Source organism: Cryptomeria japonica, chromosome 7 (genome assembly GCF_030272615.1).
Source record: "Cryptomeria japonica chromosome 7, Sugi_1.0, whole genome shotgun sequence".
NCBI lineage: Eukaryota > Viridiplantae > Streptophyta > Pinopsida > Cupressales > Cupressaceae > Cryptomeria > Cryptomeria japonica.
This window is the reverse complement of record NC_081411.1, coordinates 270,549,829-270,572,850: the sequence shown is the minus strand read 5'-3', so window position 1 is coordinate 270,572,850 and position 23,022 is coordinate 270,549,829. Positions and strand designations below refer to the sequence as shown.

The 23,022-nt window shown below is 39.0% G+C and overlaps 1 protein-coding gene across 2 annotated transcripts in view; it reads right to left on the bottom strand.

Annotated features, from left to right (window-relative positions):
• Nucleotides 1-23,022, bottom strand: part of LOC131046047 (uncharacterized) — a 190,147-nt gene that overhangs the window by 80,615 nt on the left and 86,510 nt on the right. For both annotated transcript variants that reach the window (XM_057979706.2, XM_057979705.2), the window contains exon 8: nucleotides 19,916-20,126. In XM_057979706.2, coding sequence (XP_057835689.2) covers nucleotides 19,916-20,126 — 211 coding nt within the window. The remainder of the gene's footprint in view (nucleotides 1-19,915; nucleotides 20,127-23,022) is intronic.

Genomic DNA, 23,022 nt, shown 5'->3' with positions numbered 1-23,022 from the left:
TCGGGTGCAGGAGGGTCATCAACTCCAAATGCATCAATGTCGCTCTGGGAAGGCGAAGCAGGTATATAGTCTAGTTCTACCACATCGTCGGATGAACTGGGGTCCTTTGACGATGAAGTGACCTCTGGTCTCCTAATGGGAATCTTTTCCCTTCTTGTTCTCTTGGATGCTCGAGTCCCTCTGCAAGCCTTAGCCTTCTTTCTCTTCTCGGACTTTTCAATTTCTTCCCTGGGTGCACTCGAAGTTCCCTCATCTTCGGAGGACTGAGAATCGAGGCTACCCATTAAGTGGTAGGTGAACTGGACTCCTTCATGAATCAGTCGCTCAATCTGCTGATGCAACCATTGATCTGTATATCTTGCTGGGGCTGCCATGACTGCCTCAAAATCAGTGATCGGATCTTGCAACCAATCAACACCTGGCAAAAGATGCCTTACTGCCTCAAATTCCTGGACTTGCAAACAATTCCCTGAATCTATGAGTTGATCTGGGACCCAGCGATATTCAAAGAGTCGCATTTGATGCACACTCAGCCTAGAATATTCACGCCTTCGGACATCATAGTCATCAGAGCAGTTTTTCCAATAATCTTCAATTGATTCCTTTGCTCTGTAGCGCCTGTCATAGGCTCTCTTCGCCAGTTTATCGTGATCAAAGCATTTCCTCGAAAAATGCTCTTGTAGGCCATATGAGGCTAGCTCCACGAAGGATTCCTCCGCCTGAGATGGGGTTTTCAGATAGACATCTTGATTGCCTAAAATCATGGGGAATGCAAATCCAGCTAGCTTCCTGTCTCTGAGTAAGCTGCCTGCCAGACGCAACTGCCTTGCGACCTCCATAAGAACTATCTTGTCGGTTGGGTACCGTGGAAGCCGGAGAGGGGCACCATCAAAGCCAGCTATCCGAATGTAGGAGAACCTTGGGAACTAGATGAACCAGGCTCCGTATCTCTGTACCAGAACAGTAGCTTTCTCTGAGAGCCTTATATGCAATCCCCCCTGCATTAACCTAACTAGGCACATTGTGAAGGCGTCATTGACGCACTCATATTGACCAACCGCATAGGTCGGGCTGTTCTTTTCTCTTTGAGCTATATCCTGATAATGCAGTTGTGGGTAGCAATCATACACTTTTACCTGACCAGGCCCATTCCCAATTTGACCTTTCATTATTAAACCTGGCAGTGGCTGATTCTTGGCGAACATGTAGACCAGATAGGAGGTCATAGTGAAGTATTTCTTTGTTTCAAGTTCTATCAGCTGAGTGTGGATGTTGTCGCTTATGATCTGGGCCCAATCAAACTTGGATTTTCCAGCAAAGACCTGCTCTGTGAAGTAAAACATCCATTCTTCAAAGTAGTTGGATTGGGGAAGTCCCATAATCCTGCTGAGCAATGTAACCATGTCCCCATGCTCATTGTGAAAGTCGCTTCTAGGGGTCTTTTTCCCAATTCTGACGCTTGGAGGTCTTCTCTCCTTGTACCACTCTTTCATTCATTAGTGTTTTGCACCTGGTGGGATTCATATCGTACACCCCCTGTGCTTCGTCCATAGTTGTTGCTATAGGGTTGTTTGGAAAGGGAATGTCAAATGCGTCACCAATGGCCTCAGGAGTGAAGTTGGCAAGGGTCATGTTCTCTAGGAGCACCAATCTAGAACCTGGCTGGTAATGTCGGGCAACTTCTACCACTAACTCATAGTTTTGCACTGCTGGAGGAAATCCCGCCGCTTGGGCGATGCTACTTTCCATCATCTGTCTAGGTCTGCCATAAGCGTTAGGGGAGAAGACCCGATTCCTGAAATCTTGGATATCAATATGGCCTAGGTCGGTATCACTGACGCTGTCCCACACACTCTGAACTTTTGACTCCCTCAGTCCCCCTCTTTGATATTGATATTTCATCCTTTCAACTTTGCGTGGGATATCAGATTTGGATGCTCGCGATGTCTCGGCTGTAGCGGGCGTCTTTGATGATTCCACCGCCAATTTAGGCATTTATCCTGCACAGTTGAACGCGGATTACGAGGCGATATAAAAGAAGTAAGGCAGGTTAGATAGAGAATATGCCAACATTCAAGGACTAATTCAAAAATTGAATTGGAAACAACGTGATATTGCTAACTAAAAGCTTGATTGATTTAAACCAAAGTATTTATAAAGCTTTTGATCGCGAATTTATACTTACGCATTTTTGGGATTAATTTTCAAAATGGACAAAGCTGAGAAATTTTCGTGAGTTTGAAAATGCATTTCCTAGCTGATTCTTAGGAGTAAGTTCTGGTTTCAACTGCTTTGCATGACGCCTTACAAGCGGAAAAAAGATGCGAATTTTGGAGATTTAAGCATTTTAATCAATTTTTCGCACAGACATCCATCCAATTTGCAAATATTTCAGATGATCAAGAGAGACAAAGCGTACTTACCTGGTGAAAATGGACGGTGAGCAATTGCCCAATTTGCCACGCAAGAACGGATGGATAGTTCTACAAATTTTAAAGGGGAGGGTCTGTAATTTTGAATTCCAACGGTTAACTTTTTAATTCAAATTTTCATGGCTGTGGTTGGAAAAGAATTTGTAATTATGAGTTTTAGCCTAAGCGATTTTTTTACCTTGGGCGAAATGGCAATTTGAACTTGGATGTTTAGAAGGGTTTATGTCAGCGTTTTTACCTTGGATGCAAATTATGCTTTCTGGCTCCACCTTTCAAACCCTACGCGATCCTCTCTCACGCGAACTTCGGTGGTATGGGGGGTTTTTGTAGACTTTTAAACTTCACATCTCCATCTCCTAAATCGCGAACTTCGCGTGCGTTTGCGTTTTATCGCCTATTGCACTTTCTGCGTTGTGATCTTCGGAGGAATGGGGGATTTTTGTAGACTTTTAAACTTCACATCTCCATCTCCTAAATCGCGAACTTCGCGTGCTTTCGCGTTTTATTGCCTATTGCACTTTCTGCGTTGTGATCTTCGGAGGAATGGGGGATTTTACCAATTTCGAATTCCTTATATTTGCCCTACGCGTTGCGACTTTGCCTATATGGCGGATTTCGGACCTTAAGAACGTTTTGCGAGCAATGCGAACTTTGTGGTCATTTCGCTGTTTCGCACCATTTGGTCATTTCGCCAATTTTCACCTTTGCTTCTTCGCGCTTTTCCTCCAGCTTGCGACTTTCAAGGATATGGAGGCCCTTTAAAAACTTTAAACTTTGTTTTTACCCCAAGTGCGAACTTCGGCGCTTTTATCCTTTTCGGACCTTTTGAACTTTTTGGCAATTTTGAACTTTTTCGGACCATTTGGCACTTTTGCCAACTTTAAACAAATTTCGGACCATTTGGCACTTTTGCCAACTTTCAGCGAATTTCAGACCTTTTGGCACTTTTGCCAACTTTCAGCAAATTTCGGACCTTTTGGCACTTTTGCCAACTTTCAGCGAATTTCGGACCTTAAGGAGTTTTTGTCAATTTTTAAACTTTTTCTCTCATTTTGCCCTTAGGGTCCGAAATTCGGCCCTCTGGGCGATTTTGGCAATTTTTTACCTTTTTGAAATTTTAGCCCCAGGGTCCAAAATTCGGCCCTCTGGGAGATTTGCCAATTTTTTACATTTTTGAAATTTCAGCCCGAGTGTCCGAAATTCGGCCCTCTGGGCGATTTTGGCAACCTTTTGAACTTTTGAAATTTTAGCCCCAGGGTCCAAAATTCAGCCCTCTGGGCGATTTTGGCAATTTTTTACCTTTTAAACCAAAAAGTGCGAGTTTTGGCACTAGGGTGAGTTTGTCAACCTTGGCACTTTGCAGAAAAAAATTCGCTCCTCTTTCTCTTCCAGCTGGCGAAAATCGTCATTCATTCAAATCTCGTAAACTCTGTAAAAACAAACCTCCTGTAATCTCTCTCATCGCTCTACGCGAAAACTGGCGACTTTGGGTCCTTACGCGACTTCAGGATGCACTATTCTTTTACTCAGCGGACTTCGGATGCTTCATCATCACACGCCTATTCAAGGCGATTTCACAAGTTTCAACAATCTCTTGGAATTCATGCCCGAGGGCTCAACTGACCTAATGGAATTATCGACCTCTTTTGCTCAATCATTGTCATCTTATGGACTGAACGCGGGCTCGCTCGAAAGGACGCGAGAGGCTCTGCGCGAAACTCAACAGGGCGGAGGCGGAAAGGCCCAAAAAAGGAAGGGGGACCCTGCCAGCGACAGGGAGCGTGTGCAATGCACAACAAGATGCCAAGTTCTTCAAAGTTTCCATTGTCTTTTCACTCACCCTTTCAGCGAACAACTCCTCAGTTATTCTTGTCTTGAAGCTCTGGGATACATCAGTGCTCTTACATAGCTTATCCCCATCTCCTTTGAATACAATTACCTCCAAAGTAGACAAGTGATTCTTTAAATCCTTGATGTCTAGCCGAGATTGTGCCAAGGTCAATCTTATTTGGATGTTCAGATAATCAATTATGGAGAGTTTCCACTCCAATATATCTACCCACGTGGTAGACTCATTCTCACTCTGATTGCTAATTATTCCTTTATTAATCAAATGGAGGGGGGGTAACTTTGAAACTTCTTGCAACTCATGAAGAATCAATGACAGATTACTTTTCTCCCTTTCACATTTTTCTGATCATTGTTCCAAGCCTTCATCTTCTCCGATATTAGAGTATACGCTCTCATAGATTCCTCAATGCATATTATTCCATCCAATATAATTTTACTGGCCCACATATCTACTGTTGAAGTGACGGATTGACTTCTTTTAATTTGTTTCAATTTATTGGGGTCCAACTCCTCAATAGGAATACTTCCAGTTTGATCCATGGGCTGGTCACTTATTTGCAAAATGGATTGAATAAAGGAAGTCAAAATGCTCACCTGTTTTTGCAACACTAAATTCTTTTGCACCTCAAGTTTGACTTTTTTTGACAATGAGCCTGTTGACGTGTTTTTTATGACGACGTCTAACACAGAATAAAGTTGTTGCCTAAATGGTCACTTCACTCTCTCTTGATCAAGGTTAGGCCGTGTGCTAAGATTGCAAAAAAGATCAAATGGCTAACTCCATGGTTCCTTTATGCTACATACATGACTTAGTTGGCCAATGTGATTTGCTGGTAATCCAAGGGGCCTTCTGTGGCATGGAACTTCATCATTGGATATGGCAATTTTATGATGCAAATGCTTTGAACGAACTCAACTAGAATGAACTGGAATTTAAAGGGGAAAGGGTTAGAAAGATCTAAATTACTCCTAAGGGTAGTGATATCAACAGATAATGCTCTGATGGACGAATTCCAAATAAACCAAGCTTTGTTTCGCCAAGCTTTACTACAACTCCGCAAGAACTGGTGCAATCTTCTGAGGATGTTGAAGGATTTTTACATTGGGAAAAGTGCATTTGGATACCCAACATGGCACAATCCAAACAACTATTCACAATCGAACTTAGCACAAATTTGGGGGTTCAAACTAACTTTACACTATAACTTATAATCAACAAGATGCAAAAAGTATGAACCATAGATATTCATCAAACACCATTACATTCTCCATTGAAACCAAAACACTATACTACTTCTACTCTAAGTGAGGAAGGTGAAACCATGCAAGTTTTGAAAAAATAACATAAGTGGACACCATCAGAGAACAATGTTTCACTGTTATTATCTCAAAAACTTATCGCAACAATTTCATACAAATCTCCCTGCTTTACAAATGAGGGGGTCACCCCTTTATATAGGCCTCAAACCATGAGGCATGGAAACCCTAATTAGGGTTTCACCCCAAAAGATTCCCCTCACATGATCCAACAAGGTGGGAATCAATAATTAATGCCCATGAAACCCATATACAATTAATTCAAACATGCCCAAAATGGCATCCATTTATGCATTAAATGCACCATTTACATCAAGTTCGCCCTACATGCATTGAATATCCCATGCAAAAATTGCCTGCGCTATCATAAATGCCCATCATTCCTTCATGTGACAGTGACATGCGAAAGGAATCTGTCATAAAATCATAAATGCGGTGGTTGCATGCAAAAGATGCTCCGTTAATTCTTCATGCATTCACTCGGCTGCCATTTGGCGAGAAACCCTTGGAGAGAGAAAACCTAATCCATGAAGAATTTTTCAGAAATTTCGAATTTACCTTGTTCCAGGGAAGCCTTTTCATCAATTTTGCACATTTCGTATTTTTTAGGAAAATTTTCAAATTAGGGTTAAGTTGTGACCTTTTCACACATCACCCCATTAAGAATGGGGACCCTCCTTGCTTTTTCTTTTTAGGGTTTTTGTAAGAGCCTCACAACCCTTCCCGGCACCATTTTGTCAGTTTTGAAAGGTCCGAGTTTTGGAAGTCATAAGTCAGTCTATGCAAACCATGGTCAGAACAGAGTCTAGACACCGTCAATGTGCTTAGAAGGTCTGAAGGACGAAGATTGCAATTAATTTGGGTCAATTTGGACAACTTTCTATTTTTTGGAAGTTTTGCTTTTTCACTTTTTCCTACTTTTTAGGAAGTTTCGTTTTTTGGCACTTTAAGAACAATCCCTGAAATGACTATTTTTAGAAAGTTTTTCCTATTTTTTAGGGAACCTTGATTTTTCTATTTTTGGAAAGGGGATCTAGGGTTTGCACTATTGGCTCTAAGTTATATTGAAATTGATTGAGAATTCCACCCAAAATTCAAATTTTGTCCGAAAAAGCTAAGTTCCTAAATTTTAGGGATCGATAGGGATTCAAGAGTAAAATGGTGTGTGATTTTCGAATTTCAAGATGATCCGAGTAAAATTGCATAAGTTATGAAGGTTTCAAATCTGGTTATCATGGGGATCAACTCTCTTCAAGTCCACCCTCCATGGAGAATGAGCCTTGCAAAGTCCGCTCACCTTGGTGCACAAGTTCTATGAAGTCAGCTACCACTTGATGCACAAATGTTATGAAGTCCACTACCACTTGGTACACAAATGTTATGAAGTCCGCTTGGAATTTATGCACAAGATTGATCAAGTCCGCCTTGGAAGAGACTTGGCATGATCATAGAATGAATGAAGTCCGCCCATGCAAAAGGGGTACAAGTCTTGAGAAGTCCTCCTAACAAAGAAGAGATGCGCAACTCCCCTCAAGTCCGCCTTGTGAAGTGCACAGAATGAGCAAGTCCGCCATGTAGTAAGAGCAAAGATATGTCTAAGTCCGCCTTGAAGTATAGTAGCAAGGAATGAAACAAACCAAGTCCGCCCTAGGGAGAGGGTATATAGTGCAAGGGTGTGGTGAAGTCCGCCCTAGAGTGAAAGAAGAAGCAAGTTAGGAAGTGCAAAGAGTCAAGGAAGTCGGCCCTCCTACAAGTCAAAGTGCACAAAGTTAAGGAAGTCCGTCGAAGGATTGAGGAAACTACAAGTTAAGGAAGCAAGTCACATGAAGTCCGCCTAGATACAAAGGAAAGAACTTCTTCAAGTACGCCTTCATGAACTTAAGAAACTTGCTAAATTGGGAATGAAAGAATATTCTCATGGCTGTCAACAAGATATTTTATCCAAGTTTGAACTAAGGATGAATTTTAAAAGTTTTTAAAATTGAAAGATTGAAGATTAAGTTCGATGTATGAACTTGGAATCAAAATAGAAACTTTCTTTTGGACTGAAACTCACAATTCGAACCTGCCCAAAGGATTCCAACTCAACTGAAACTCGAAATAGAAACTTTCTTTTGCAATTCAAAGACTGAGGAGTAATTAGAAACAAATCAAAGAAGAATTTTTGTGTTTCTAACTTGGAAATTCGAACTTCATGAGGACTTTATACAAATAGCATTTCATTCTCTCATTCACTCACAAGAAGTTTGAACTTAGGAGAGAAAATTGGGAAGTTCTTAAAGGGTTTTACGCAGGTTTGAAGGTCTTCAACAACATTTCGAAGATTTTAACACAGTTTGGAAGAGGATTTTGACAGTTTTGAGGATTATTTTCACAATATTTCAAAGTGCAACCTCTGATTTTTCATCACAGACAGCATTTTCCCTTCTTTCTTATCTTTTCTTGAAGGTGAAATTTGGTTTCAAGGGCAGATTATCAGGTTTTCTAAACCTGATTTCTCAAGATTTTTCAAGACAAGGAACTAATCTTCTACAAATTCCTTCCATTCTTTCTTATTTTCTGCCCCTTGAACTAGATATAGATGCATACTTAGTCAAGTTTTGGACTTAGATTTTCATTCTTAGGTCTGATTTTGATCAAAATTGGACCCAAGGTTCCCAAATTTGGTTATATTTCAAGGTTTTCATAAGATCTTTCAGAACATCTAAGTATTGAAAACCTCTTCAAGATGCAAGTGTTGGAAAAATCTGAAAAAATCAGAATTTACTTAGCTGCTAAAACCTCCAAATTCACATTTAAAACAAGGGTTTTAACTTTATTTTCTTTATTTTATTTTTTACAGACTTGGATGACCTCAGGAGTCGGATCATCGCGAAAAGTTCAAATGAAGTTCCAAGTAGACAAGGATTCCCCTCCAAAATCCAAGATGAACTGAAAGTGGAAGCAGGTTGGAGACACCAACCTTGGACACATCAACCTTTGTGAATTCAAGAAGAGAATGCATGGCACAGACACAAAGTTACCCACTCCAATTGCTCGGAGAATGATAAGAAACGGAATTTCGCAAGCTGCTGGTTTTCTTCTAGCAGTCCACTGTAATAAGCTGATCGCTGAGAGTCCAAACACTACAACCCTATGGATAGAGAGATTGTAGCCTCTGATGGTAGAGTGCTCGCCAATATAGGAGAAGTGGAAATAAGAGAGGCCTTCCGCATCCCCGAATATCACAACACGGTCTATATGACCAAAGAGGAAGCAACCAAACTATATGAAGACAACACATAAGAGTATGAAGCTAACATCAACCACTCATGGTTGGAGAAACCTAGGAAGAGTGTGTCGAAGATGCCTAAGACCCTTCTCAGACCTTATTTCAAGGAAGACTATGGCGACCTTATTGTCTTGTTGAACAGAGTTATGAGCAGCCACCAAGGTGCTCCCTTCGAGCCATGGATGTACTACTTTATCCATGAAGTTACAGCTCGCATGAAAATGAAAAGCTAGGCTAGGATCATCAGTGATAATTTGGACGATCAACTTAGGCACCTGAAGAAGAATGGAACATTTTACATGAGTTCCTACTTGATCTATTCCTTGGCCAGAACATATGGATACAGAGGCCTAGTGTGCAAAGGGATAGTAGGAAACAAGGAGAACCAATTCGTTGTTTATGATTGCTACCCACAGTTGCACCTGAAGGAGAAATCTCATTTTAATAGGGTCAATGATGCACAAGAACCCTTCGAGGAGGCCTTCATCAGCGACTCTCTCAGAAGTCAAAGGATTTGATAAGCAAATTTGGATATTGGTGTATCCAATACCCCAAGTTCACATATTTCTGAATCCAAGGATTCGCTGAACCCCCATACAAACTGCCCATGTTTCCCACAAACAGGATGGTTTTACTTGAGGTAATAAGGCAATTGGAGACTTTTATAATTGTGCAAACAGGAAAGCAAAAGACGGGAGCATCTTTTCCTCTTAATGTTGGAAAAGGGTTGGAGTTTTGTCCATCGGCCCAAGCGGATACCCATGCAGATAAGGAGATTCAGTGGTACCCATTCCTACAGTATCAAGCAGAGAGTCATTTTGATCCTTTTCATCAAATGGGAATAGGTGATGGAGTGAAGTTTGAGCATAGGCCAGATCTTGAAGATTATTGGGCCAACGTTGCTAACAACTTTGATACAAGAAGAAGATTCTGGTCTAGAATCCCATTGAGTTTGATTAGGTCATCTAAAGTCTTCCGTGTGGCAGATCAATTTGAAGAAGATAATGAATACGAGTAGCCACACTATGCCAACCTGAAGAACAAGCCTCTTGCCCTAGTTGACTGGACAGATTCTGAGAGATCTAACTTGGGTGATCTAATGAGGCCCGTGATTGAATATTCTAATTGGTGGACAGCTCAGAAAACAAAGGAGCTCAAAGCAAGGAATATAACCTTCACTTATGATCTCATGGGGATTGATGAGTCCATGTCTTCTAATCACGGTGTGACATCCAATGGTCCAAGGAATCCAAAAAGTGTTGGATCAAGATAAAGGAAGGAGCCCACTGAGAATTCAGTAGGGGCAAAGGGAAAAAAAAGTTACTGGAGAAGAGGATGTGAGCAGGCGGCAAAAGTCCAATGAAGGTCATTCTACTATTAGTGCTTCGTCCACAGCTCCAGTCAGAATTTTGATTGATGAACAAGATAACGAAATGGGAGGCAATGAGATGGAAGTTCCTTCTCCCATCATTGAGGAACCAATTCAGGAGCCCATTCCCACTAAAGTTGTAGAGTCAGAAAACCCTGAACTTGAAGGAGGATTCCTAGATGGTATAATCTCTGCAACGAAAGGAGTTCAAGATAATTTTGATGATAGCGGCATGGAATAGTCAACCATCCCTGATTGGTTGAAAGAGAGGATGAAAGCCAAGGTTCCTCGGGAAGTTCATCAAGAAGATAATATAGCAACACTCTTGGCTGAGTTGAACAAACCAAGTAAAATGAGACCACCCAAACCAGTCAAGAAGTTCTCTTTGATTTAAAGGAACAGTGCAGGATTCAGATCCGTTCAGGTAGTAGTGCCTAAAGTAGATAAAGCTCAAGACAATATCACACCTGAAGAATATGAGATCACTACAATAAGCCTGGGTAAGACCACCAAAATTCAGGAAGTCCAGGAGTTTGATGATTCCTGTAATACCCTTAAGGAGAGGTTAAACAAGGAAGTTGAGAAGACAAAGAAGCTAGAGGCTGAAAATGAGCAGTGAAAGAGGTATGTCCAACACTTGACAAACCCTATTGATCGGGAGGAGGTCCCATTTACTCCACCCATGTCCCTTCCACAGGAATCAATGAAAGACTATGAGGACATGAGAACCACTTTTAGAGAAGTCAAAGGATGGACTTCCGATGCCTTAGAGCATGCTGATATACTTGTTGAGAACTTAGTGTCAGCATACGACTCTACCTCTTCCCTCTTAAGAAGAATCCAGGATATATCTGAAGCTTGGGAGGATATTGAGGACATTCTGAACAGAGTAATCCCATGCTTGAAGACCATCAGAGGGCTTCCCTAGTAGGATTTAATTGATGGAAAGGTTATTCAGCCCGATGACATATATGACTTCAACACTTGGTACTTTGCCTTGACTACCAAAGTTGAATCTCTCAAGAAATTAGAAGCTAAGTGTGTGGAGATAGAGAAGATCATCTGGGGTATTCAGGACAAGGTTTTCCTTGTACCAGCTGAGGTACTACGGCAGGATGAGGTGCGCGAGAAGCATTTACGTGCAGAGAATCTTAAGGCCAAGATTCAGGGAAATTTCTTCAATTTCACAAGGTAGATTCTCAAGGATGATCTCACAAGAGTTTCGAGCTTCTTGCTCATTGATGAGAACTTCCTAGCACAGGCCACTGACTGGGAGAGCACTCTCGCCACGTGTACTGATGACATGGATATGATTGATTACCAATTTAGCAGTTTGCCACATGTCACCATGGAGGAGGTTCAACTGCTCGTGTCCGGATACATTGAATTTGTAGCTCCCAAAAAGGAAACTAGACACACACTTCCTTGAATATAGCAACTATGCCACTTGTCTTGTTCTCTTTTGTTTGAACTAATAAAGTTTGGGGAAACCCTAATTAGGGTTTTGATCTTTCAATCTAGGCCCTTGATCATTGTTTGATCCCGACCGTTCAAAACTTTTGTGTGCCTATATAAGGTTTCCTCCTCTCATTTGGAGAGTGTGAGGTTTTTGATAAAATTTTGCGAGAGGTCATTTTGGATAATACATTGCTTGTGTGCTTCTAGGCCTTGTAATCTCTTTTATCTGAATGATTGGCATGGTTTACAATTTCTTCAACACGATAGATTAGAATTTTCTTTTAAGTTGTTAAATGGAATGCAAGATCTGATAAGTATTGATTTGTGGAGAATCTCTGCTCATACTTTTGATGAATAGATGATTTTTGTTCATTGTGTAAAGTTAGTCTGAGCTTACTTTGTGGATGCTTAACTTCTGTCTAGATAAATATTGTTCGATTTGATGGTAATTATTCATGACGTGAAAATCATAAACACATCCCTTGAAGATTGCAATCACTTTGTGTAGTTGTCCTAAGCGTTGCAAAGCAAAGTGTGGTTATTGAGTTCACCTAGTCAATACCGTCTCTCAAGTTTCCTAGGAGTAGAATAGACCTCCTGAACCCTTATCCCTTTTATCCTTTTTTGAAAGTCTAAATCCGAAAAAAAATTTAAAAAAGAGAGAAGAAAGAGCATTTATTGACAAATTTGTCTAAGTCCTAGCTTGTGAATGATATTTTTGAGCATAAGTTCCCTTGTATTTCACCATACATAACCAAGGAAGCTATCCACATAAAGTTGCTTGTTCGCATATATAAACCTTGGAGTCGTCGTGTGGTCTTTTTGTGCAATCTTGGCATACGTAGTGGTTTTGATCAAGAGAGGGTAAAGTGTCCTTGACATTTTATTCTAACGTTCGGTGAATGAGAAAAAGTTGTACCAATAGGTTCCAGGGGAGAAAATTATCTCACGAATCCAAATCTATCACATTTTGAAATTCGGATGATTTTTGATGCTCGAAAAATGGATTTTCCAAATTTTTTCCCGAGGGGAAATTTCTTGTTCAGTTCATCCTTGATTCCTTCCTTGCCTTAAAAATTTTATCTTCAATTCATCCTTGGCTGTGATTTCTTCCTTGCTTGGCATTCCATCTTGAAGGAACGAATTTCCAACACTTGTCAATTTTTTCACATTCCCTGGAATTTTGTTCTGAAGGAAGGAATTTCCAACACCAAGTCAATTTTTCACCTTTTCCAAGAATTCTATCGTGAAGGAAGGAATTTCCAACACTAAGTCATTTTTTCACTTTACATGGAATTTTGTCATGAAGGAATTTCCATCACTTAGCCAATTTTTCACCTTTCCTGGAATTTTGTCCTGAAGGAGGGAATTTCCAACACAGCCGAATCTTCACCTTTTCCCAGAATTTTATCGTGAAGGAATTTCCACACAGCCAGATTTTCACTTTTTCCAAGAATTATGTCGTGAAGGAAGGAATTTCCAACACTTGGCCAAATTTTCACCTTTTCCAAGAATTATGTCGTGAAGGAAGGAATTCCCAACACTTAGTCAATTTTCTCACTTTCCTGGAATTTCTTCTTCTTGGGCACAATTCTTCCCTAAGGAATTTCTTTGAATTTTGAACCTTTCTTTCTGAACCTTGATTTTTACATCTTGCTTCCAACCTTGCGCACATTTTGGAACTAGAGAAGAAATTCTAGAAATGTGTTCCTTGAAGAAGGAATTTTTGTGCTCTTTGAATTCATCATGTCCACAAGGAGCTTTTTGACCAATTTTTCGCATCTCCTATTTTTGGGGAATTATTTCCAAATTTGAGTTCCAAGGTCCAAGAGAGAGAAAATTCTCTCACTTAGCCGATTCTAAAGAAATTTTGAAATTCGAACGAATTCTGATGCCTAAGAGAGGATTTTTCAAATTTTTCCTCAAGGGGAATTTATTTTTCAATCTATCCTTGACCTCCAATTTCTTCTTTGCCTTGGAAAATTTTCATCTTTTGTCTTGGGCATGGAATCCTCGTCATGGAGGAAATTTCAACTTTTCAAGCTTTTCCTTGACATCTTGATTTTGGCGCTCCATTCCTGACTTGGGCGCTATTTTTACTTGGTCAAGGAATTTGGCATTTTTGGAACTTTCCATGACAATCATTTTGGGAATTGAAGTGATTTCCATGGACCAGACTTAGAAGATTTTCCATGCTTTCCCCTTCTGGAATGGATGTCCATACTTAGCCATTTTTTGATCCATTTAGCCTGCTTTTTGACATTCCGGATTTAGGAGTGTCCAGGAATGCTCAGTCTTCAGTATCTACCTGCGAGGAACCTGCCACAAATAAACTTTCCAAAAATAGAAAGTGTTTCAATTTGTCAGAGTTAGAGCCAAAACAGGACACAGACAGTATAAATAGAAACTTAAAAAATAGAAATTACTAAAAATAGTAAATTTGATTTTTGGTGAAATGAAGACATTCCGGGAGACATTGAAATCCCTAAAAAATAGGAACTTTCTAAAAATAGAAAGTTGCTCAGAATTCACTCAAATTTCATGTGTAGGTTCCTTAGAGGGTTCCGATTCCAATACTACATTCAATTTTTCGAAAAACCCTAAAATCTAGGACTGAAGGAAAAACCCTAAAACTAACAAAACAAGCCCTAGACTTAGCCAAAATTGCCCAAACGAAAAGAAAACTTTATCAAATCGACCCCCAAACACCTGCAAAACAAAGAGACCAAAGAGACTATCACGAAAAGACCCAACAAACAAAAGCCAAAAGTCCGAGAGGGCCTAAAATGTAGGGGGTCAACATCTGGAATGGGGTGATGTGCGATAACGTCACAACAGAACCCACGGAAAACTTCGCATGATAGATATCCCCTTCAACAATAGTCAAACACATATCTACTCTACCTAGACTAAAGTCCAGCTTTGTGACTTCATGTTCATTTTTATCTCTGATGGGATCTGCGATTTCCAAGAGTCTGTGACCTAAGATAGGGTCTGCAATCATCCTAGACATTCTCCTAGCCTTCTTAGGCTTGGGACTTTCCTATAACAATTTAGACACTGTGTCCACTTCCATATCTGGCATAGACATATACCTCTTTTTCTTTTCTACAACTTTCTTTAGCCACAGAAGTGAGGTAACAACGGATGAACTGGGGACACTAGTTATTGCATCAGTGGGTGGTGGAGGTGCAGAATCAGTAGGAGTAGAATCACTGAGTATAGAGAAATCGGAGCTATCAAAGAATGTGTTGGCAATATTATCTCCACCAATCTGGTTGACAATAAAAGAATCATTTTCTTGGGCAATCCTCGCAATAGTTGACATGTCAGGTGTGGGGGAAACAGGAACAGAAACTTCTTTGTCCGCCTTTCCCTTGGAGGAGGTCAGTAAATCTTCTTCGCATACGGATTTCAACTTCATATTATCCTTTGATTGCTCTCCATCACCTCCAGACTGGGAATTACTTCTTTGGGGAGTGGGAGTTGAGATGGTTGGAGCTTTAGAGGTGGTGGAATTATGAGATGCACTTTGTTCTGGGTTTGACATACCCTTTAATGCAGGGGAACTAGCACATTCCTTTGTCTTCTTGTCAACCCACCTCCTTATTCTTTCCAGCACATGTGAGATCCTGTTCTTTATATCCATGGTATTCTTGTCTAACTAGGAGAGCTACAGGAGGGGTATAAGAGCAATATTTTGATAAATTTCAACAATCATGTCTGAACCATCATCAACCAAATTTTCAGGAATAGAAAGAGGTGGCTTAAAGGCCCTGACTTGATCCAGGGTCAGCCTCATGTAGTCTCTCCTCTGTACCTCCCTAGCATCTAGTTAATCTTCCCAGTAGTCCTCTAGCCATTGGTGATGTAGGTACATCTTTCCTCCATGAAAATGGGCTTGAACATAGCCTTTACTATCATTGTAAGGCCTCTGTGATAGAAATTGGAAACTGAATTTCAATAAAACTTTTCTTGCCGTCTTGGCAGCCTCATTTCTCTTGCAAGCGAAATCTGTCAAGGAAATAGGGAATGAGTGCCCTATTTTCTTCATGTGCTCTATATATTTGACATTTACTCTTGGCATTTGGTGGCATACTTCTAGAAACACAAAATAATTAGAAACATATTTAGGCAATTTACACAAGGCATCTTCAAAACCCCCAATCCTCAAGTAGGAGAAATTGTTGAATTGAATGAAATAGCTGTCGTACTGAGTCACCATGGCTGCAACTTCTAAAGAAAACCTCTTCTTCGGCGACCCTTCAATCCTCTTAATTAGTACCCACAGAAAGGCATCATTGACACAAAGATAATATTTCATACCTGCCTTCTTCTGTAACTGAGGGAAGTAATCGTACACAGGTGCATCTACCATTGGAGACTCTAGGGTTTGTATGTCAGGCTAGGTCAATTCTCTGCTTGCAAGGATGTACATCAACAACGAGCACATATGGAAAGAAGCCCTCTAGCTATAACTAGCTATTTGTTCATGCAAATGTTGGCTTATTAACCTCACCCAATCAATGTATTTATTATCACCACAAATGACTATCATGAACTAGCAAATCCAAAATGGAAACTCCTCTAATATGGCACTTCACACAACACAGTGCAAAAGGGTAATTGCATCAGAGATTTCATAAATGAACCCTTTTCAGCAATGAAGGGAGTCTGGACTTGCCCTTCTTATTGACTTTCAGCCATCCGGTTGCAATTCGACTCAGGCACCATTCTTTTTTATCAGAAAAGTAATCCCACCCGGACTCCACAGATATAATTACTGTAGGAAATGTTGTCATTGATGTCAAAGGAGTAAAGACAGAGTTGTCATTGATGTCAAGAAAGTAAGTAGACAATGTTATAGATAAGCTTGTCATTAATGTCAAGAGTGGAATTATTATTATTGATGTCAAAACCATAGAATGATATATAGAAAGAATACTGACAAATATATCATAAATATATGGAGATCATATTGACTGTGAAGGAGGTTCAGTCAAAGATATTGTCATTTAAATTATATAAAGAGACACGGGATCTTCGACAATCAGTATTGAAGTTGATATTAATATTGAAGTACCGTGTAAGTAATACATAGCACCTAGACAAAGACAGCGACAATTAAAGTGGAGAGACTCAAGGACATGAATACTATCATGATCAGAGATCAACAAAACAGCAACTCCATGAAAATAGCAACGGAGAAAGTCTATTTACAGCGATGAGTATAGTGTCTAAAGGGCAGCGCTAAAGACAAAGAACAAGGCAGCATTGAGACTCCATAAAGCATCGCTGGTAATAACAGGTGTATATGTTAATTATAAACAAGGAACATAAAGAAATTTATATCATTAACTAACTAATGCGGTAAGGAACAAACCCGATAAAGATTAAGAAAGGAACAATGTTTTATGTTTTAAAGCAGCGATAGAAGATAAAGATAGCAATAAAAAATCATGTGACAGTTGACTATAAGCAAAGCTGATTCAAGGAGAACGACTATTTCACAATTCAAAATCAGATACCATCGTTTATGACAAAAACAAAGTCATAAGAGAATATGGTGAGTTAATAAAGCAGCGATTGTATCAGAAGATTAATATAAGAACAAAAGAGAACAACGAAGGTATTAGACAACATATCAATTGCAGATTATATCAGTTATGGAAAGTTTACCATTCAACATTATAACAGAGACAGAGATTACTATGCAGCGATATATTATGAACAGTGAAGATATTTTAGACAGGAATGATTTGTTAGATATCCAAGGTCTGTGTATATCAAAGTTCAGAAGACGGAGATATCTAATACGTGAATTAAAGTTGCATCTTTGTGAAGGCCATTGAATCATTCCCAGATTGGGTTTCATCGAGTTCATGAGTTTGATCTTTTGTGAGATATTATCGAACCTTGCTTCAGTTATACACAGATTGGTGTGCTTATTGTTACCTGCAACCCCCGAATCCTAATAAGCAAGATGAAATAATGAGCATCATTTTGTCAGAAATATTTTGATTCGGGCCAAATATATCAAATAATGTGTTCAGATAAATCTGTTTTTATCATCGATCAATCACAATTATAATGTTGCCACCTGTACCTGAGAAAGTTACCATTTGGAATTTTTGTATGGCTGACTCTCATTTTTCAGAAGTAAGGCGAATCTAAGAAATTAATATAAACGAAAAGAGATTTTATAGGAGCGCAAAGAAACATGATTACTATGCAGTAAAGAAGACCAATGTATACAGTGGTGAAAAAGACAACAATCTAAAGGCAACGATGAAATAAAGACAGCGACTTTATAACAGTATTTGTTTAAGCATTGACTATTTTCAAAGGAAGCTAAGGTGGCAATTAGTAAATGATTGCTATGACAAATTATTTCTGAGGCAAATCGTGTTCATGTTGCAAATTGATCATGCTGCAAGTCTGTACAAGGAGTGATAATAATATAATTAAGTAAATACACGGGTAAAAGAAAAGTAATCACATGATAGTCGATTACATAGTATAACAACAAAACAAACTTAATACCCGTTTCCATGTATTTATCAAAAGGTGTGTTGAATCAACAGATGGCAATTTGTTCACTAAAGGCTGTGTTTTGTTAAGGAGGAAGGATGGGACTTGTAGAGTCTCTTCAAGACACATTTGATAAAGAGGTATAATTAAATAAGCAACGTATTAATTAAAGCGATTCATAAAAGAAGTATTAAAACATCTAAAAAGGGTACGATTCATTAAGAAAAGGTGTAATTAGCTTTGTAAAGATTTGTGACTTACTTTGAGTTGTATCTTTTGAAATATATATCCCTCTTGGTAACGGCATATAGAGAGGGTTATACTTGGTGATTGATAAAGTGAATGTTGTGATGTAAAATGCTGATGTAATAATCTAAAAAGTTAGAAGTATTGTGTGTGTGGAGTGTTGGGTCTACAATGAGATAATCATTCTTAGTAGAGCAGATGTAAAATAATATAAAACAGAAATATAAGTAAAAATATGTAAAGAAAATATGAAAAGTATTGCAGAAAGTTGAAGAAAAGTATATGAAGAATATGAGCAATATCTATATGAAGAATATATGAAGATACATAGTATCTTGAGAGGATTGGCTGCAGATTATAAGAGGAGATAGTTAGAGGCAGAAATTCTGAACATATTGTGGTAGATTTATTGTCACCATAATATTAGTTTGAAGAAGAGAGTTTGTGGAAGAAAAAGTCATCCATCATCCATTGTTATAGCAACATTGTTAAGGTGGAAAATCAGACTTATGTGAAGTGGGTTGGTGCTCACGAACTCTGAAGTGGGAGTTGGTGCTTCCAGTGGGTTGGTGCTCACAAAATTCAGATTTGGGAGTTGGTGCTTCCAGTGGGTAGGTTCTCACAAATCAGATTTGGGAGTTGGTGCTTCCAGTGGGTTGGTGCTCACAAACAGTGTTAGGGGTTGGTGCCTCTAGTAGGTTGGTGCCTACAAATATTGTAAAAGAATAAATATATAAAAAAGCATTGATTTGACCATGGTTTTCTCCCATAAGGGTTTCCACGTATATATCTTTTGTTCTATTTGTGTTCATAATAATTAGATCACATATGAATGTTGGAATGCAATGAATATGTTAATTAGATAAGTTATATACTTGTGATTGAAGTTGAAAAAGTTTAAATTGAAAAAGATCATTGTTACATTGATTCACCCTCCTCCTCTCAGTGTAACCGTGTGCTCTTCATTTACAAATTGCTCCCGTTCAGGAAGCTTGAGCACTCAAGACACAATTTCAAGGTCAATTTTAGCAAATACCAAACCGCTGGAAGTTCGAATTTCATGGGATTCAGGGATGGTTGGCACAAGAAACAATTAACTCAAGACAAGGAACAAGAAGTAGAAAACCATCAGCTTCCAGAAGGCCACTTTCTATGACTTTCTTCACAATGGGACAGGCAAATTCTTCTCTCATTCTTCTCAGTATGCCATGCAGACTCACATCACCTAACTCGTGTCTGATACATTGTCCAGACCATTTTATATACTGGGAGGCATGCAGGAGACAAGGGTTTGAAACAAGAGATAAATGGTTCGAGAGAAGGAAAACTTAACACTAAAAATTAAGCATGAGTTACATTACAGCAGCTAATAGAACATTATTTGGCAACCTTATTATATAGAAACTCAAGCACATGAGTTTACAACAACAAAAAAATTACCTGTCCCATAACAACACCAAAATGAGTTAAATGGTGTCCCCCAACGATGGTAACTAACAGCCTTTGAACCTCCAGGAGCTAAAGGAAGCATGTAAATCATGACTCCGGGCTCCTCACCTCGTTGTATTCCAAGCACTCCATTAGTCAAGGCACGCTCATAATAATCAGCATATGGCATTGCTTTGGTCCAACGAAATAAATGTCGAGCTACCTAAGATTTGCCAAAAAGGATAAAGTAAATTAATTCAAAATTTACAATTAACATATATGTTTGTCATTTTTATGCTACTTCGATATTTGAGTATTTATATCAACAAGAAGAAAGGCATTACAAATCGAAAGCTATGTCCAATAATTTTGGTCAATGCATCCAAATTAACAAATAATGCAAAGCTTCAGCATACTAATATAAGGCCATAAATAACATTTTTGATGAAAAACACGGCAAAAAGATGAACATTATATTAAAGTTCATAAGCAATCGATATAGGCCACCAACACAAGTCATGTGTACATCTAGTAACTAGAGAAAAATGCTAGAGTTAAAAAGAACTTTAAGACATGACTCAAACAAGAGAAGCAATAGTGCTCAAATCTAATAGTGCTCAAATCTACAAACCAAGATTGGAAAAAAAACATTGTTCAGGGTCTATTGTAGTACAAAGATAATCATATTAGTTTCACTGTAATTTGAAAGATCCATAAATGGACTCTTTCACTGGCAATAAAACTATGAAATATTCCAACCCAATTGCAATATGCTACGCATCTAGGAAATTGAAAAAGATGATTAAGGAACATTGTTTCCAAAGAGCTGCCTTCCACCACCCATGAGCTACCCACAGATGTCCCTACCGATTCACCTATTAAGGAGGAGGATATATAGGACTTCGTAGTCAGTAACCACTCTCATACAAGTAGTAGATATCTCTCAATGGCTTGACCAAGATCAGTCTCCTCTAGTGTGGCGAGAGGACCAACACATTATGGCATTCATGAAGGATACAAGAGAGAATTCAACAACATATTCCTGTCTTAGGGAGTATAGCAGTATGGAACCCTGCCAAACCTACTGTCGGAGGGAAGGATGGTAAAATGATTGCAGATTTATTTGAGATGGGGGCCACATACAAAGAGATGCTCTATAAAGCTGAAACGCCAAATAGTTTCCACTGTTCAGCTTACACATTAAATAGATAAAGTTGTAAACATGTCACAGAAGGTATGAGCCAGGACAAATGAGCTTTTGCGAAAATGCCAGCAACAACTCACTCAACAGTCACATCTTATAGAATGTAATGTCCCCTTCTAAAGAGTAGTTTGGAACGACTAATTAGCCTACTTAATTCCCATAGGCTAAAGTCAAGTTGAAGACAATAATTTGATTTAATTATTTAATGTTATCTAACAAAGTACATTTTATGGGTAATATTATTCAATTAATTTAATATAGTGATTTAATATTAAAGGAGATTAATAAAGTCACTTTATTTCTGGGATTTAAATGAAATATTAGAAAGAGTACGAATTAGAAAAGTTTTTCTAGAGGCTTCAAGGGTGATTATAAAGAAAGTCGTTGGAGCTCATTTGGTATGCTTGGATTATTCTTCTTCCATTTGGAATATGTAGAGCTTCTTGAGGAGATGGGAACCGTTGCACGAAAACCCGAAGCATGCCAGTTTCGGTAGTGCAAGATTCTAGCCTAGCTAGCTGTTGGAGAGATTATTCAGATTTCTCACTTTGGATTTAACAGATGAGATCAAAAAATTTGTAAAGTCCCTTGTAGAGACAAATTTCCAAAGTCTTTTAAGATACTTGCAAATATTGATAGTTTATAGTTGTGCTTATGTGGATGACATATTTAATACTTGGCTGGGCAAAGTGTGTGTTTTATTTGATATCACTGCTAGATAGGCACTGTTACCTCAGGCCAGGCATGTAACATTGCAGCAAATTGACTGTTTAATAAGAGAAGTGGAGTAATCTTAAACTTCTATGCTGGTTGATTTCTCTTTGGTAACATTTCTTGCTACAGGTGTGAGCTTCTATGGCCAAGAGGTGCTCTTGAAAAGGGACGTTTTGCTGTTTCTATCCTTGACATTGGAATGCAGTGATAATGGGACAAATTAGAGCAATTCATGCTCCTTTATGCTGATCGTGGGTGCATTCTCTTAGGTGATTAAGACTGTCATAGAGGATATGCAGTTGCTGGTGTTCCATACCTGGACGTTGACGGAGTTAGAGAAGTTATTAAGGATTTAATGTGAATATCAGTTGCTGCTGTGAATTACAGATTGGTGCATGTAATTTTGCAGTTGTATATCTCAACTTGATACATGTAATGAAAGGTCAGAAATTACACCTCTGTCCTTGTAAACTTTATCAGCTATTGCAATAAAAGAAATACTCTTCCATTTCAGTCTTCATGCAATGTGGAAGATTATACGTTGTTTGTCCAGTCGATACATGTTTCCTTTATTTCTGAGTTAATAAATCTGCTCATACAAACCAGCATCATTAGCTTGGAAAACTGAAACTGTGCATTCATGATACCAAGTGAACTATTAAAAGGGCAAAATTTTGGTTCACAACTAGCAAGCGATTTTACACAGAAGTTGAAAAGGCAAAAATGGTGACTAAGGAGGCAGAGTTAGCAGAGAAAGATAACCAACTAGCAGAGAAAGACAAGTAGATTTCCCAGACTAAGTGCCAGTTGGTGGAGGCTGCACAGATGGTGAAGGCTGAGAAAGAAAGGGAATTGTTAGCAGTTCATCATCTCAAGCTGTGCATCAGAGGAGGTTTCTAGACTATGCCAAATCGGCACTCAAACATCCACTCCCTCATCTTCGGTGTACCCAACTCCGGGGATGCCTCCTCACCCATCTTCTCCGTAATTTTATTAGTTGTTTTGGAAGCACAGTAATTTTGTTTAAGGTAGCACTAGTGTTGTTTGCTCTCCTTTTGATGATGACAAAGATTATGGGTTTTTTCCTATTTCACTCTTATGTAAATCAATTCCTCTAGGTCTATTGTAGCTTTAGGTTTACTTCATGTTTATGTTTTCTCTTTTGGGGTGTTGTGGTGGTGAATGATGTTGGTTTCTTTTT